Here is a 13,114-nt window from a genome sequence, read left to right as displayed (position 1 = left end):
GGAGCAGGAGCAGGAGCAGGAGCAGGAGCAGGAGCAGGAGCAGGAGCAGGAGCAGGAGCAGGAGCAGGAGCAGGAGCAGGAGCAGGAGCAGGAGCAGGGCATCTTAATTTTAGAGACACAAGGTAGGATAGTGGTTGCCTCACCAAGTGTTTTATCTGCTCACCCACATTTCCTGGCTTCCTGAGAGCTAGTATAAACCATGTGATTTATTCCAACCAATAAAAAATGTGCCAGAAGGCGAGTATATCATATCTGGGGTAGGATAGTGAAAAGTCCATGTTGGATCATGGACTCAACTTACATTCCCTGCCATGCACCAGAGGAGATCACATATTCTAGATAGTGTAGCCACCAGATAGGAGGATATTCTTGAGCCTGGGTATCCACTTGCATGATTCTTGATTACAGACACTTCCATCAAGCAAGAAACATTCCTTAGTGATATCACAATGGGATTTAGGGCTAATGGCTTTTACCCCTTAAAATTCATTTATTTTGTTCTTACAAGTGTCTCATCTACATATGTGTCTGTGCAACACAAGTGTATCTGGTACCTATAAAGGGCAGAAGGCAGTACTGGATCCCCTGGGACTGGAGACACGGATGGTTGTGAGCTACCATACGGGCGCTATGAATTGAAACTGGGTCCTCTGGAAGAGTGCCCTGGGTAGATGGTTTTCAAAGTCTGGAGAGTTAAGATATGAGGCTGCAGTGGGAGGCAAGGGCTAGTTAGATCCAAATGGATCTTGTGTGCCTTATCAAGGCCTTGAAGTCTGTTCTGTTAGACAACAGAGAGTGATTGAAAGCTTTTGCCTGGGGCTTAGCATGTCGGAGCTGCATTTTAATTAAGCCATACTGGTGACAGTGGGAAGGATGGATTAGAGAGAGCCAAGATGCTAGGAGATGAGGGAAAGGGCTATTAAACCCCACAAAGATGAGACTGTGGGCAGAATTCGGGGAGGAGCAGCAAGAATAGGAAGACATATTGTAGAAGGTAGGCTGGGAGAGCTTAGCCCTTAATTGAATGTGGCTGCTGTTTGTATGGAGACAGAGTGGGGACAAGTCCCTGGAGTTTAGGTAACAAGGTAATGCCAAAAACTAAGCAGGAAAATGAATTTGGTCTTTGTCTTAGGGTTTCTATTCTGTGACAACACCATGACCAAAAAGCAAGTTGGAGAGGAGATGGTTTATTTGGCTTACACTTCCATCATTGGAGGAAGTCAAGACAAGAACTCAAGCTGGGTTGGAACTTGGAGACAGGAGCTGAGGCAGAAGTCATGGAAGGATGCTGCTTACTGGATTGCTTCCTATGGCTTGCTCTGCCTGCCTTCTTATAGAACCCAGGACCATTAGCCTAGGGATGGCTCCATGGACAATGGCTGGGCTCTCCCCAACTGATCACTAATTGAGAAAATGCCTTATAGCTGGATCTCATGGAGGCATTTTCTCAACTGAGACTCCTTCCTCTTGGATGAGTCTAGCTTGTGTCAAGTCGCCACCCAAAATCAGCCATTACAGCTTTTATGCAGTCAATGATGAGCAAAGGTGGAATGAACTGGGGTAAAGGCAGTGATGGCATGTGGTTGAGACAACGCTCACCAAGTGATTGGCTCTATAGTTTGATATTCAGTGGAGAGGTGGTCTAGGGAGCCAGCTTTGGCTTTCAAAACCAACAGGTGGTAACTGAAGCCTTGACAGCAGGTAAGCTCACCCCAAGTGAATGTGTTCCCGGAGCAGGGCAATCAGGCAGGATCAGAGCTTTGAATTAGAAGGAAGGCTTAGAGAAGTCCATGAAGACCAGAAAGAAAGAAGTTGGAAAATAGCACCAAAGTAGGGAGAGCACTTGCTTAGCACTTGCAAGGTCTTGGGTTCAAACCTCAGTACCACCACCACCAAAACAAAGCCAAAAATCAGGAAGGTGGAAAAAGGAGAAAACACTCTAAATAAAATACCCAGTATAAGTGTTATAGAATGTCCTCCAAGATGGCATCTGAAATGCCCTCAGAGTGAATGGGCTCAAGGAAGGCTGAGGTTTGGAGGAGGAAGGAGATGAGGGGAATAACAGGAACCAAAGACTGGGAGCACAGTGTAGGCTACTCTTCAAGAATCTTGAGTCAACCTGGCATGCTGGTTCACACCATTAATCCCAACACTTAGGAGGAAAAGGCAGGTGGATCCTTGTGAGCTAGAAGCCAGCCTGGCCCACACAGCAAGTTCTGGGCCAGCCAGGCCTATACAGTGAGACTCTTTCTTAAGAAGCAGAAGCTTGGGTGACAAATGGCCTGGGATACCAAAAGTCTCATTTTCTTTTTGTGTCCTTCCTTCCCTTCCCAAATGACTCAGATTGTAGAGTCCAACCATTCTAACAGACTATCAAGTACCAGTTCTCTGTGTGAATCCTACTGCCTTGATGAGTCTGTGAACGTCATAACCCAGCCACTGGTTGGAAAGAGGCTGAGATTAAATTAAAAGTATTAAAGGCTGAGAGAGAGAGAGAGAGAGAGAGAGAGAGAGAGAGAGAGAGAGAGAGAGAGAGAGAGGTAGATCAGTCCTAGGAACCTGGAAAGTGCTTGCAGGAGAGAAACACTGGTGGATATAGGCTGGACTCAGTCATGAATGATCGGAATGCACACTTGTAGTCAAATAAAGGAATGGAGACCTTGGACATTCGGAATGGATCAACACTCTTCTGGAAGATAGAGGCTTGCCAGAATGCAGGGCCCCAGAAGGGCCCAAAACAATGTCTTCCATCTGTCTTAGCCATGCCGCCAGGCACCTGGCAGCTCCTCCGGAGAGGTTGAGGACAGCATCTTGTTGTCTGTGCCCTTCACAGCCTTGGCACAGGCCTCCTAGCAGATGAAGTACTTAGTACAAACCTGTTGCATGCCGTCAGAGCCATGGGGGGCAGGCCAGCTGCCCTACTTCCACTTCCCACGCACAGAACTGTGAGCCCCAAGCTCCCGCAGAGCCCCCATGTCTATGGCAGACAACATAGCCTTGAGGCCCACTCTCCCAGCTCAGACTTTTGTTTTCTTTCTGAAAGCATGCTGTCACCTGCAGAAGGGAGGAGGAGAAGTCACAAGGCTCCTCAGTAGAGAGCTTGGGAGCCAGGGCCTTGGCCCTGCGGATTCAATGCATGCCAGCGGCCTGCTAGGGCACTAATCCTTTCCTATGGCTTGGCTATGGAGCTTGTAATGCTATTTCCAACTCCGAGAGATGCATGAGATGAGATTTTAAAAGGCTAGTTATTTATGGCCTGGCTCCTGATGGATACAACAGATGCAATTTCATGGGCTCCATCAGAAGCAAACAGTTTCTTGGTGTGACCTACAGCAGTGCTGTGTAGCAGGGATGGAGAGGTAGCAGGGGCATCACCCAGCTGGGTACCACAGCAGGCTCCTTGTCTCAGCCTCAGTTTGTCTGCTTGCTCACCAGGGTTAGGCTCAGCTCCCTGGTCCTTGTACTGTCCCCACTGCTTCCTGGGTGCGTCTGCCAACTTGGGACCTTGATCTTACCTAGCCCCTGAGAATTCAAGGTGGATAAAACCTCAGGAGACACATTCCAAGCCATGCATGAGGTTCAAAGGCAGCTAGGACATGGTGAGGGCTCCACAGTGCCCCCCCCCCCCCATAGCAGGAAGGTTCCACCTTTCCCCTCAGTGATGGCACCCGACCTTTCTATCATGGGGTCATCCTCCCCCATCTCATCACCTGTTGTGAGGTCTCACAGGTGTCTGCTCTTTGCTCTGTGGTTCTCTGGGAATCATAGGTTTTCACAAGGCACAGGCCTCGCTTGTCTTCTCCATCGCTATGCTCTCAGGATCAGGGCCAATGCCAGACAAGGCACGGACGGAAGAACTATGTAGAGATGGATAAACGGTGATGAAGGGGGACTGGTGATCAAGACAGGGGGTGGCCCATGACAGTGTAGGTAAAGATAAACATAAGTTGTCGACTCCAGAGAAATCAGACACCAAATTTGGCTGATGTGACTGCTGACTTCAGTGATCACCCTTACAGGTCTTATCCCAAAGTTCTGTTTTTCAGAGCTACGAAGTGCCCTGTCCCTGGCCTGCAGCCTGATTTCCATCCTTGCTGTAGAGTTGGCTTCCTTACAATGCCTGTTTTATGCTAGAGTGGCCAGCAGGTACCAACCATCTCCTCTACCTTAGCCTTGCCTTTTCCCCCTTGCCCCACATACACACTTTGTTCAGTATGTGGCCCCCACAGGCATTCAATCAGAGACATGGATGGCCACCAATTCCTCTCCTACCTTCATTGTCCTTTTTATGAGCCTCTAGGTTTCACTTATCTCGGGCTAGCCCCAAATTTTCGGTGTATCCAAGGATGACCTTGAACTTTAGGATGCTCCCACACCTACCTCCTGAGTGCTGGAATTATAGGGGTGCATACGCAGTGTATTTGAAGCTAAGGATTGATCCAAAGGCTTCCCTACATGTTAGGTGTGTACTCTACCAACTAAGCTATCACTCCAACCCTATATCTGAGATGTTTTTAAGGCTCTTCCCTTCCCACTTCAGAGTTGCAGCAGCCCAGGCTGGTCCCTCTCCTGCTCCAGTGCCTGCAAACAACTTTTCCAGCTGCCGTCTGGGCCTTCAAGTTTGACTCCATTAACACTCAGGGTATTCTTGCCCCTGTGCTTAAGGCTTTCAGTAGCTTTCTGCCACAGTGGACCCCTTCTCTGTGAACATGGGGCGAGACCCTCCCTGACCCACACTCTTCTGCTGCTCATTGAGGTTTGTGTACAGTCATCACCCTGCTCCATTCCCTGTGCCCAGCTTACGTTGCCCCCCGACACCAGGGAGCCTTCCTTCCTGTTCCAGGCTGGTAGCAAAATCTTACACATTCTTTGGCTCAACATAAAACCCACCCCTGGGGACACATTGCTCAGAGTGTCAAAAGACTGACAACTTTTGTGAAAGACAGACAGTCTTAATGTTCAACTCTCTAGACCCCAGGGTTCCCATCCTTAGGTTTATCTCTACTCCAGTGTGAGCAAGAGGTCTGCGGTTATGTGATCCGACTCTGGCCAATGGGAGTATCTCTGGTTTCAACATTTTGAGGGGTGGGTATGTGACTGTGTAGTTGTGGTCTTTGCAGGTATCAGCAAGAAAGGCCGGGGTTCCATATCAGCCCCCAAAGCATTATAGGATGTCGTCACTGTTCTTGGTCACTCTCTTGGACACTTCCCAAATGTGATGGTAAGAGACCACTGCCAAAGACACATTTGACTCAAGCGCAAGCTGCTAGTGACCTGGAAGCTTCATCCTTACTGGTCGGCTTTCACGGTGCTGGAAGGTGCTATGCATGCTACTGGGGAGAAGAAAAGTAGCTACCAGTCTTACTGGGCTGTGAACCCAGCAAGCTGCTAATGGCAAGCCAGCCAAAATAAATAAATGCCCACTGGCAACAGTGGTACCAATGTTATGGGAGTAACCAAACAAACACTTTCTGATTGGACTTAAGGCCCACTCTACAAAAAGAGAACTTCTTCTTGGCCCTACTAATGGGTCAAGAACCCAAGATGGGCTGGGTCACAGGCCTACCACTAGTATTCTGCTAAATGGATGTAATATTAAACTGCGTCCTAAAGACACCTTGTTATAACTACAGATCAGTACACCTCTCAGTCTTCATCAGAGAGGCTCCTTGCAGTAGATGATGTTTGACAGAGAAACCCACAATTGGTCAACATGCAGAGAAGAGGAGATTGCAGAGTGGCCAGCCCAGAATGGACCATCAATACCACATCCTCTCCCCACAAGCTTGAGGATGGAAGAGGGGGCGGGATAATTATAAGAGCCAGAGGCAGTGGTCGACTACAGCTAAAGGGTGCTTCCTGGACATGGCAGGGGAGTCACACATATGATCTGACAGTGGCTGGGCAACTGAGCCAGACAAAATCCTAGCATGGTGCAGGCAGTAGGCAGGGAGCCCCATACCTAGCTGAGGCGTCCTGGGCAACTGATCACTGCTGGGAGAGGGGAATCCTTTTTCTTTAGGGATATGGTCCTTGAGAGGCTTCCCCTCTTGCAATAGGTGGCCTACACTCACATACATACTGGCTGCCCTAAATGGACTTCATGTGTTAAGAAGAAAAGAAGACATGAAGTTGGGAAGAGACATGACGGTGGGGATTGAAGAACTGGAGGGAGGGGAAGGGGGCTTGATCCAAACACACTAAATGCATGTATAAAACGCTCAATCAATAAACAATAAAAGAAGAGAAAGAAAGCACTATGACCATGTCCTACTAGAACAGCTAACACAGGCGGGTAGCAGGGACCTGCTGGGAATCTTTTTTTGCCTCCTCATGGAGAAAGCCTGCCTGACAAAAGATACTAAGCCATAGGAGAGAAACCCTAGGGAAGAGAGATGGCATTATGTGTTCACCTTGATCCAGCAGTACTTGAAGCCAACTCCTGGATTGTTTTCAGTGACAGAAGCCAACACATTTCCTTTGTAGCTTAAGACGGTTGGAAATGGGGTTTTGGTTCTTGAAGTCCTGGCCCTTGAATTTCTCTTTTCAGGCTCTGGGAGAACCCTCCTTTATACCTCTTAGAAAAATACCTAGCATGTGATATTATAAACCACTGAATAATATTCTCCCCCTGGCACTAGCTGTGAGCTCCAGGGTTCAGCACAGTGCGTGGGTATTACAAAAAACATTTGTGGACTAAATGGAGAACTCCCCAGGACCCTGGTTTGTGTCTTTATCCTCAGCATCTAGAAAAGCCTGGTTCGTAGAAGGATCTCAATCAATGGTTATGGAAAATAAATAGAAAGGAGTGAGAAAGCACACTAATAACCTAAGCCAACGGTTGGCTGTGAATGAATAAGCAAACAGGTATTCCGAGCAGACGACCACAGGCAGACTCCATGTGCCTCCTTCTAATGGTCCCTCAGTAAAACACCTAGCCAAAAGTCACGGAGATCAAATGGCTCCAGTGTGTGTAAATTCCATGTGCTGGATGTCTAATAATGAAAACAAGGTCTTTCAAAGGGAGAGAATGTAGCCCCAAAACATTGAGACTGACTGTCTGTAGACTGGAACTTCTGTGCCCGTAACTACATTAACAAAAGCAAGCAAAGGAAAGAGGAGCGATGTAAGGGACACTAAGGGTGAGAATGGAGTCTGTCAAGGCCATAGAGATGTCGCATCTTGCCTTTTGTCCCTCAGAGAATGGCCCTGGAGTGGTCTCTGGACCGGGAGTATCACACCAGGGAGGGTCCTGGCAGCAGTGTACACATTCAGCTCTCCCTGCACGCTCTATAGCATGAACCTCATTTTCAAGTGTGAAAACCAAGGCTCAAAGGGTCACTTACTATCCTGGGATTAGACGGCTACTTCAGGCCAAGTGTCTCTGACTCCCATGTTGCCCTTTTCTTGTCTAGAGGGCATGGTGGAGCTTGCAGCCTAAGCACTGGGAGGATGGGCCACAAGACAGAGGAAGGAGGGAGAGAGATGGGTCTAGCAGTTCCTCCTCAGCCTTCCCTGCCATGATTGCCCCAATTGTAGAGAGGCCACCTTTGTAGCCAGCTGGCAAGAACTTCTCATCTCAACTTGACCTGATGTCCCCCAGAGACCCAGGTCCCACATATAAACAGTTTCATGCCTCCCCAAGCCCACCCCTTGGAAGGTATCAGGATCTCTCCAAGATAGCAATGCTGAGAACATTTTCATTTAATGTGATAGAAAGGTGTGGGATCCATTGGGGGGGGGGTCAGAGGTCAAGCCTACCCATTTGGGTAAGAGCAGCACCTGCAGGGAGCGCCTCCCCACCCCAGGTCAGCCCAAAGAAGTGTGTGTCTATGTATATACACACCTGTGAAAGGGGTGGGGTGCTGCCTCCGTGCTACATCCATGGCAGTGATATGGAGGGGCCTGCCTGGGTACTGTAGCAGCCTATGTGTGTCAGGGGTAGAACAGATTGTGTTGGGATGATTCAAGTACTGTCTTTGCTTATATTCAATCCCCTGCTCCTATACAATGAATGAAGGGAGAGGAGGTCTAAGTCCTAGGGCTCTCTAAACATGATAGAACAGTCCAGATCAGGGCTTGTGATAGTAATAGCCTTTCCACAACAGATATGGAGGGTGGGGGGACCGAGGGGTTCTGGGGAGGGAGGAGGGTTGGTTCTAGAAGGCCAGTATAAACCAAAGAGACTAAGACCTCCAAGATGCTATTAGTATGCTGGCTGGGTCTGAGCTTGGGCTACCCTGCTGTTTATCTGTGGTTCTCTCCCCCTCCCCCACCCTTCATTCTATCACCTCGAGGCTGCCAAGCAATTATTTCCTGCCACACTCTAGGCCATCGGTGTCCTTTGTTTGATGAACTTGAGTGTTGGGAGGTGGCAGGCCCCCTTCTAAAATAGCCTTACGTGGCAAACCAGAAAATTACAGATCACTCCCGCACCAGTCCCGAAAGTCCCCACTGAACAGAGCCCTCAGGAAAACCCCAGTGAAATTCTCACCTGGCAGAGGGAAGAAAGGAAACTGAGTCCCGCACAGCATGTGCCCCCTCTCCTCTGAATCCATGGCAACCTGCTGCTGGGGCAGGGAGTAGTATAGGTACAGTCTTTCAAAGGACTCCTGTCGCCTCCACAGACAAACAGATGCCCACGCATTCAAATCTGCCTCTTTTAAGAGGACCCAGAGTTCAAGAATCTCATCTAATGCTCATAAACTGGTCTACCCAAACCGGCAGCAGAGCTTTTCTCTTTTCTTTTCTTTTCTTTTCTTTTCTTTTCTTTTCTTTTCTTTTCTTTTCTTTTCTTTTCTTTTCTTTTCTTTTCTTTTCCTTTTTTTTCAAGTATCTGGGGGAGCCTTGAAAGAAAGGCACAAGGGAGAAAGTTGTTTCTTCCCAAACTTGCAGCCTGAGCCCCAAGCTCATTTTACCTGTAATTGCCAGGTTTGTAGAAATTAGAACAACAAATGCACCCTACCTGGCACCTATAATAGCAGCCATCCTAACAAGTAGAAATTAATCTGGTGGCAGAGAGCTGGGGATGACACCCCCAGTGGTCGCTACATAATGCCTTTTCCACTGGGTGATTTAAAGGAACAGGCTGACTTTTTTGAGATCTGTTTTAGTTCCGGTGATGTGAGGAGGCAGAAGCCATAAAAGATTGTTTGACCCATGTACAAACAACTGAGTCAAACAGGCTTGAGGCTGGACGAGAGGGAGCAGCTAAGGACATTTATCCTTATATCTGTGTATAGAAGCTGAAAATAACAGACCCAGGAAACAAACCATGGCATAGTCCTCACTGTGAGAAAAAGACACTGATTGCTACGAAGCCGTGGGAACGCATCACAGACAACATGATGTTCCTGGCTGGAAAGACAGGTTCTGAGTGGTGTTAACCCAAGCTGCAACCCCAGCACTGTGTGACCTAAAGCAAGTAGCAGATGCTCTCTGGTCCTTCTTTTTCCTCTTTTGTAAAGGGGGAGACATTATGCAACTTCCTTCATAGGAATCTTATGACCATGCACTGAACTTAGAGCTACAAGGAACTTAGAACCGGCCTGAACTGGCCTGGCACCTATGGCTAGGATGTGCTCAGTGATCGCCACTTTCATCACAATCTATTTTGGAGGACTCTAATGATGCACGAACGATTTTCATGATTCCGTGCTAAGTTAAAAATACATGAGTAGAGATATTCAGATACTATTTCATAATAAAATATATAAATAGCCAGCTAAGAAAAAAAGGCCACAGGGGCGCATGCCACAGTTTTCATTCGTATCTCCCACCTCTCTCTGTCTCTTCATAGTTTCTATTTGCTGTCAGAAGAATGAGTGTGTTACAGTGAGCCTGGGGCCCCAGGGTCTGCAGGCTGAACAGCTTAGGGGAACTCCAGTTCCTTGCTCCCACTCAGATCAGAGGCACATTTACAGAAAGAACAGCCAACCTCCAAGGTGGCCTCAACACTCTGCAAAGGGCACTTCTCAAAGGGCTGCATCTGGCTCAGGAGGCCTTTTTCTTTTATCCTTCCTTCCTTCCTTCCTTCCTTCCTTCCTTCCTTCCTTCCTTCCTTCCTTCCTTCCTTCCTTCCTAAATTCAAGACAGCGTTTCTCTGTGTAACAACCCTGTCTGTCCTGGAACTCACTTTGTAGACCACATTAGCCTCAGACTCACAGAACTCTTCCTATGCAGATAGGTGTGTGCCACTGCTACCTGGCTCAGGAAGGTTTTTCACCACCATAATAACTGGCAGGAAGTCATAGCCTTCCATCCTTCCTCTCCATCCCAGCTCCGTCTTTCTCTGTCTGATCACCACCCCAGTAACTACCCTGTGTCCCTACACAAGAGCCTCCCCTGGCTCTCAAGCCCCTAATTCCTGATTTGCCTGGAATATCCAGCAATGCCCCTTTGCCCCACTGTCTCATGTCCTGAGCCATCCCTGCCCCCACCCCAATCAACAAAGATGCCCATCCCAGTTTGTCCTACATCTGGAAACATTTCTGCTAGATACTGATGTGCCACAAACACCCCTAGACATCATTATTTGGATGAGAGTCACAGTGTGAATCTAAGAGCGCACCTGTAGATGTCACATAACTGGAGAGGCTGGTCACAACACCTCCCTAAGCCATCCTCAGCCTTCTTGGGCCCACACCAACAGTCTGAGCTTGTAGATACCAACCAAGGCTGGATGTCAAGCCTGCAGTCCTCCCATGTCCTTCCTCCTCCCTCACCTGCCAACAACTGGGAGTATTCAGGATGTTCCGGAAGAAGAGTGACCCCCTGACACAGCTGGCAAGAAGGAGACGAATCCCTCCATTGTTCCCCACACAGTCACCGCCCATGTCTCAAGACCCCAACAGTGCTCAGAATAGCAATGGCCCCTGAAGGTGTTTGTGTCATCCAGAAACGCAACAAGGTTCCATTCACAGTGCTACCCCTGTCCAAAGCTCGTGTTGTGAGATCAAAATATTTTTAGCTTTAATTCTGATTTCTCCGCTAAGTTCCATCCTGAAACTTGCAAGGACACACTTCAGATCAGATATGGAAATCCCTGTAAAAAACCGCATCTCCGCTTTAAAACCATGCAGCCAGCGATTTCTCATTAATGATGAGAGGCAAGGACTCCAGAGTTCAAAACAAACCAGCAGGGAGGAGGATGCCAAGGACAATCCAGTCCTCCCCAGATGCAGAGGCCACGAGGGAAGGAGGGGGGCTGGCAGGAAACTCACCAGAGAGAGGAGCCTTCGGTCCCTGTGACCTCCAGGAAGTCATAACCATCCTCTAGCTGGAAGTCAATAAAAACCAGGGCGATGGTGTCCCCAAGCTCAGCCAGGATGGTCCACGTGCAGTCAGCATTGTTGTGATACTCGGCAGGAAAGTGGGGACTGGAGATGATTCCACTCTGGCCCCTCAGGGTCCCTCCACAGGCATCATCCGCTGTGGGGAAAGACAAAAGGTTCCTGTGAGTGGCAGGACTCCTGGGTTCTGATTTCATCTAGTGGGACAGAAAGGGTCCTGGCATGTGATTGTATGACAATTGTCACCAGTCTGGTCTCCTAAGAGGACAGCTCACTCTTTAAGGACATAAGTAAATAGCAGAACGTGCTACTTAAATGAGTCAACTGGGGAAGGAGAAAGAGAAGAGGCCTCAATAGCGTTGGCTTTTGTAGGATAAATAGTTTACTAGATAGAGCAGGCGAGGAAGGGGTTCCCGGTGGCGGAGAGAGCCAAAGGGCTTCATATGGAAGGCTCTGGGGCTAGGAACATCTGAAGGAAGGGACATTTACCCCAACCTTGAGAGAAGAATAGGAGGACAGAGTGCAGAGTGGATGATGAAAGCACAGGGTGCCTGAGCCCTGCAGGAGTCACAGTGGGAGGGAGAAGAAGGCAGCAGGAAAACCAAGCTTGCTTCTTGCTGAGTGGTTCCAGCTCTGCCTACAGGTAGAGAAGAACTGGGCTGGGGTCAGGAATCTCTGCAGGGAGTCAGAGGCCAGAGCCTGAGTAGAAAGACGCCCTTGGTGCTCAGTGATGGTCAGAGGTGTGCCTGAGATGGGGACAGAGGATGGCAGAAGAGGGGGTGGGGGAGTGGGGGAGAGAGGATGGGGAGAGTGAAGACCCTGTGTTATACAGCAAGAGTGAAAGGGAGCAGGTGGCCATGAGAGCTTCACCTAGGATCCCAGCTCTGCCACGGTTGGGGTGGTGTGAGGGAGGGGGTAGGGGGGATGGTGGGGTGTGGAGGAGGGGTGGAAGAGGGGATGGTGGGGTGTGGAGGAGGGGTGGAAGAGGGGATGGTGGGGTGTGGAGGAAAGGTGGAGGAAGGGATGGTGGGGTGTGGAGGAGGGGTGGAAGAGGGGATGGTGAGATGTGGAGGAAAGGTGGAGGAAGGGATGGTGGGGTGTGGAGGAGGGGTGGAAGAGGGGATGGTGGGGTGTGGAGGAGGGGTGGAAGAGGGGATGGTGAGATGTGGAGGAAAGGTGGAGGAAGGGATGGTGGGGTGTGGAAGAGGGGTGGAGGTGGGGTTGGTGGCTCCTCCCATGCCTATGTTACAATATTCACAAGGACAAAAGAGTGGTCTTGTTCCAGGAGAGGGAGGGGGAATGGAACCCCTGGAAGCCACAGGGTCTGCAGAAAGTCTCAGCCTAGGCCTGGTCTCCAGCAGTCTTTTGGTCAGGGTGACCAGTGGGCTAAGAGGATGCAGGGCTGGGCCCACTGAGCTCTCAGTCAGCTCATCAAACTGTCGCAATGAGCCCAGTCCTAGACCTTGATCTGCAGAGGGCGGACCTGCACCTGCCTGCTGACTCAGGCCTGAGGATACTGATGACTCCCATGTCCACAGCACACAACCTGAGGTCATGGGTGTTCCAGTCACTTCAGTGATAGCTCTGCCTCCCCATCTTAGCCTCATCTCCCACTCTTCTCTCATAAGGAAAAGAGATGGATGGTTTCATCTCCCTGTCACTTGGATCAGGCAATCATACACACAGGCATACACACACACACACACACTCACACACACACACACACACACACATACACACACATACATACACACACACATACACACACACACATACACACACACACATACATACATACACACACACACATACATACATACACA

The 13,114-nt window shown here is 49.3% G+C and overlaps 1 protein-coding gene across 1 annotated transcript in view; it reads right to left on the bottom strand.

Moving 5' to 3' along the window:
* The window catches only part of Csmd2 (CUB and Sushi multiple domains 2), a 575,103-nt gene that overhangs the window by 332,916 nt on the left and 229,073 nt on the right, over positions 1 to 13,114 (bottom strand). Inside the window, exon 5 of the mRNA XM_029476560.1 lies at positions 11,223 to 11,430. Coding sequence (XP_029332420.1) covers positions 11,223 to 11,430 — 208 coding nt within the window. The remainder of the gene's footprint in view (positions 1 to 11,222; positions 11,431 to 13,114) is intronic.

This window comes from Mus caroli, chromosome 4, assembly GCF_900094665.2.
Source record: "Mus caroli chromosome 4, CAROLI_EIJ_v1.1, whole genome shotgun sequence".
Classification (NCBI taxonomy): Eukaryota; Metazoa; Chordata; class Mammalia; order Rodentia; family Muridae; genus Mus; species Mus caroli.
This window is presented reverse-complemented; position numbering and strand designations above follow the sequence as displayed.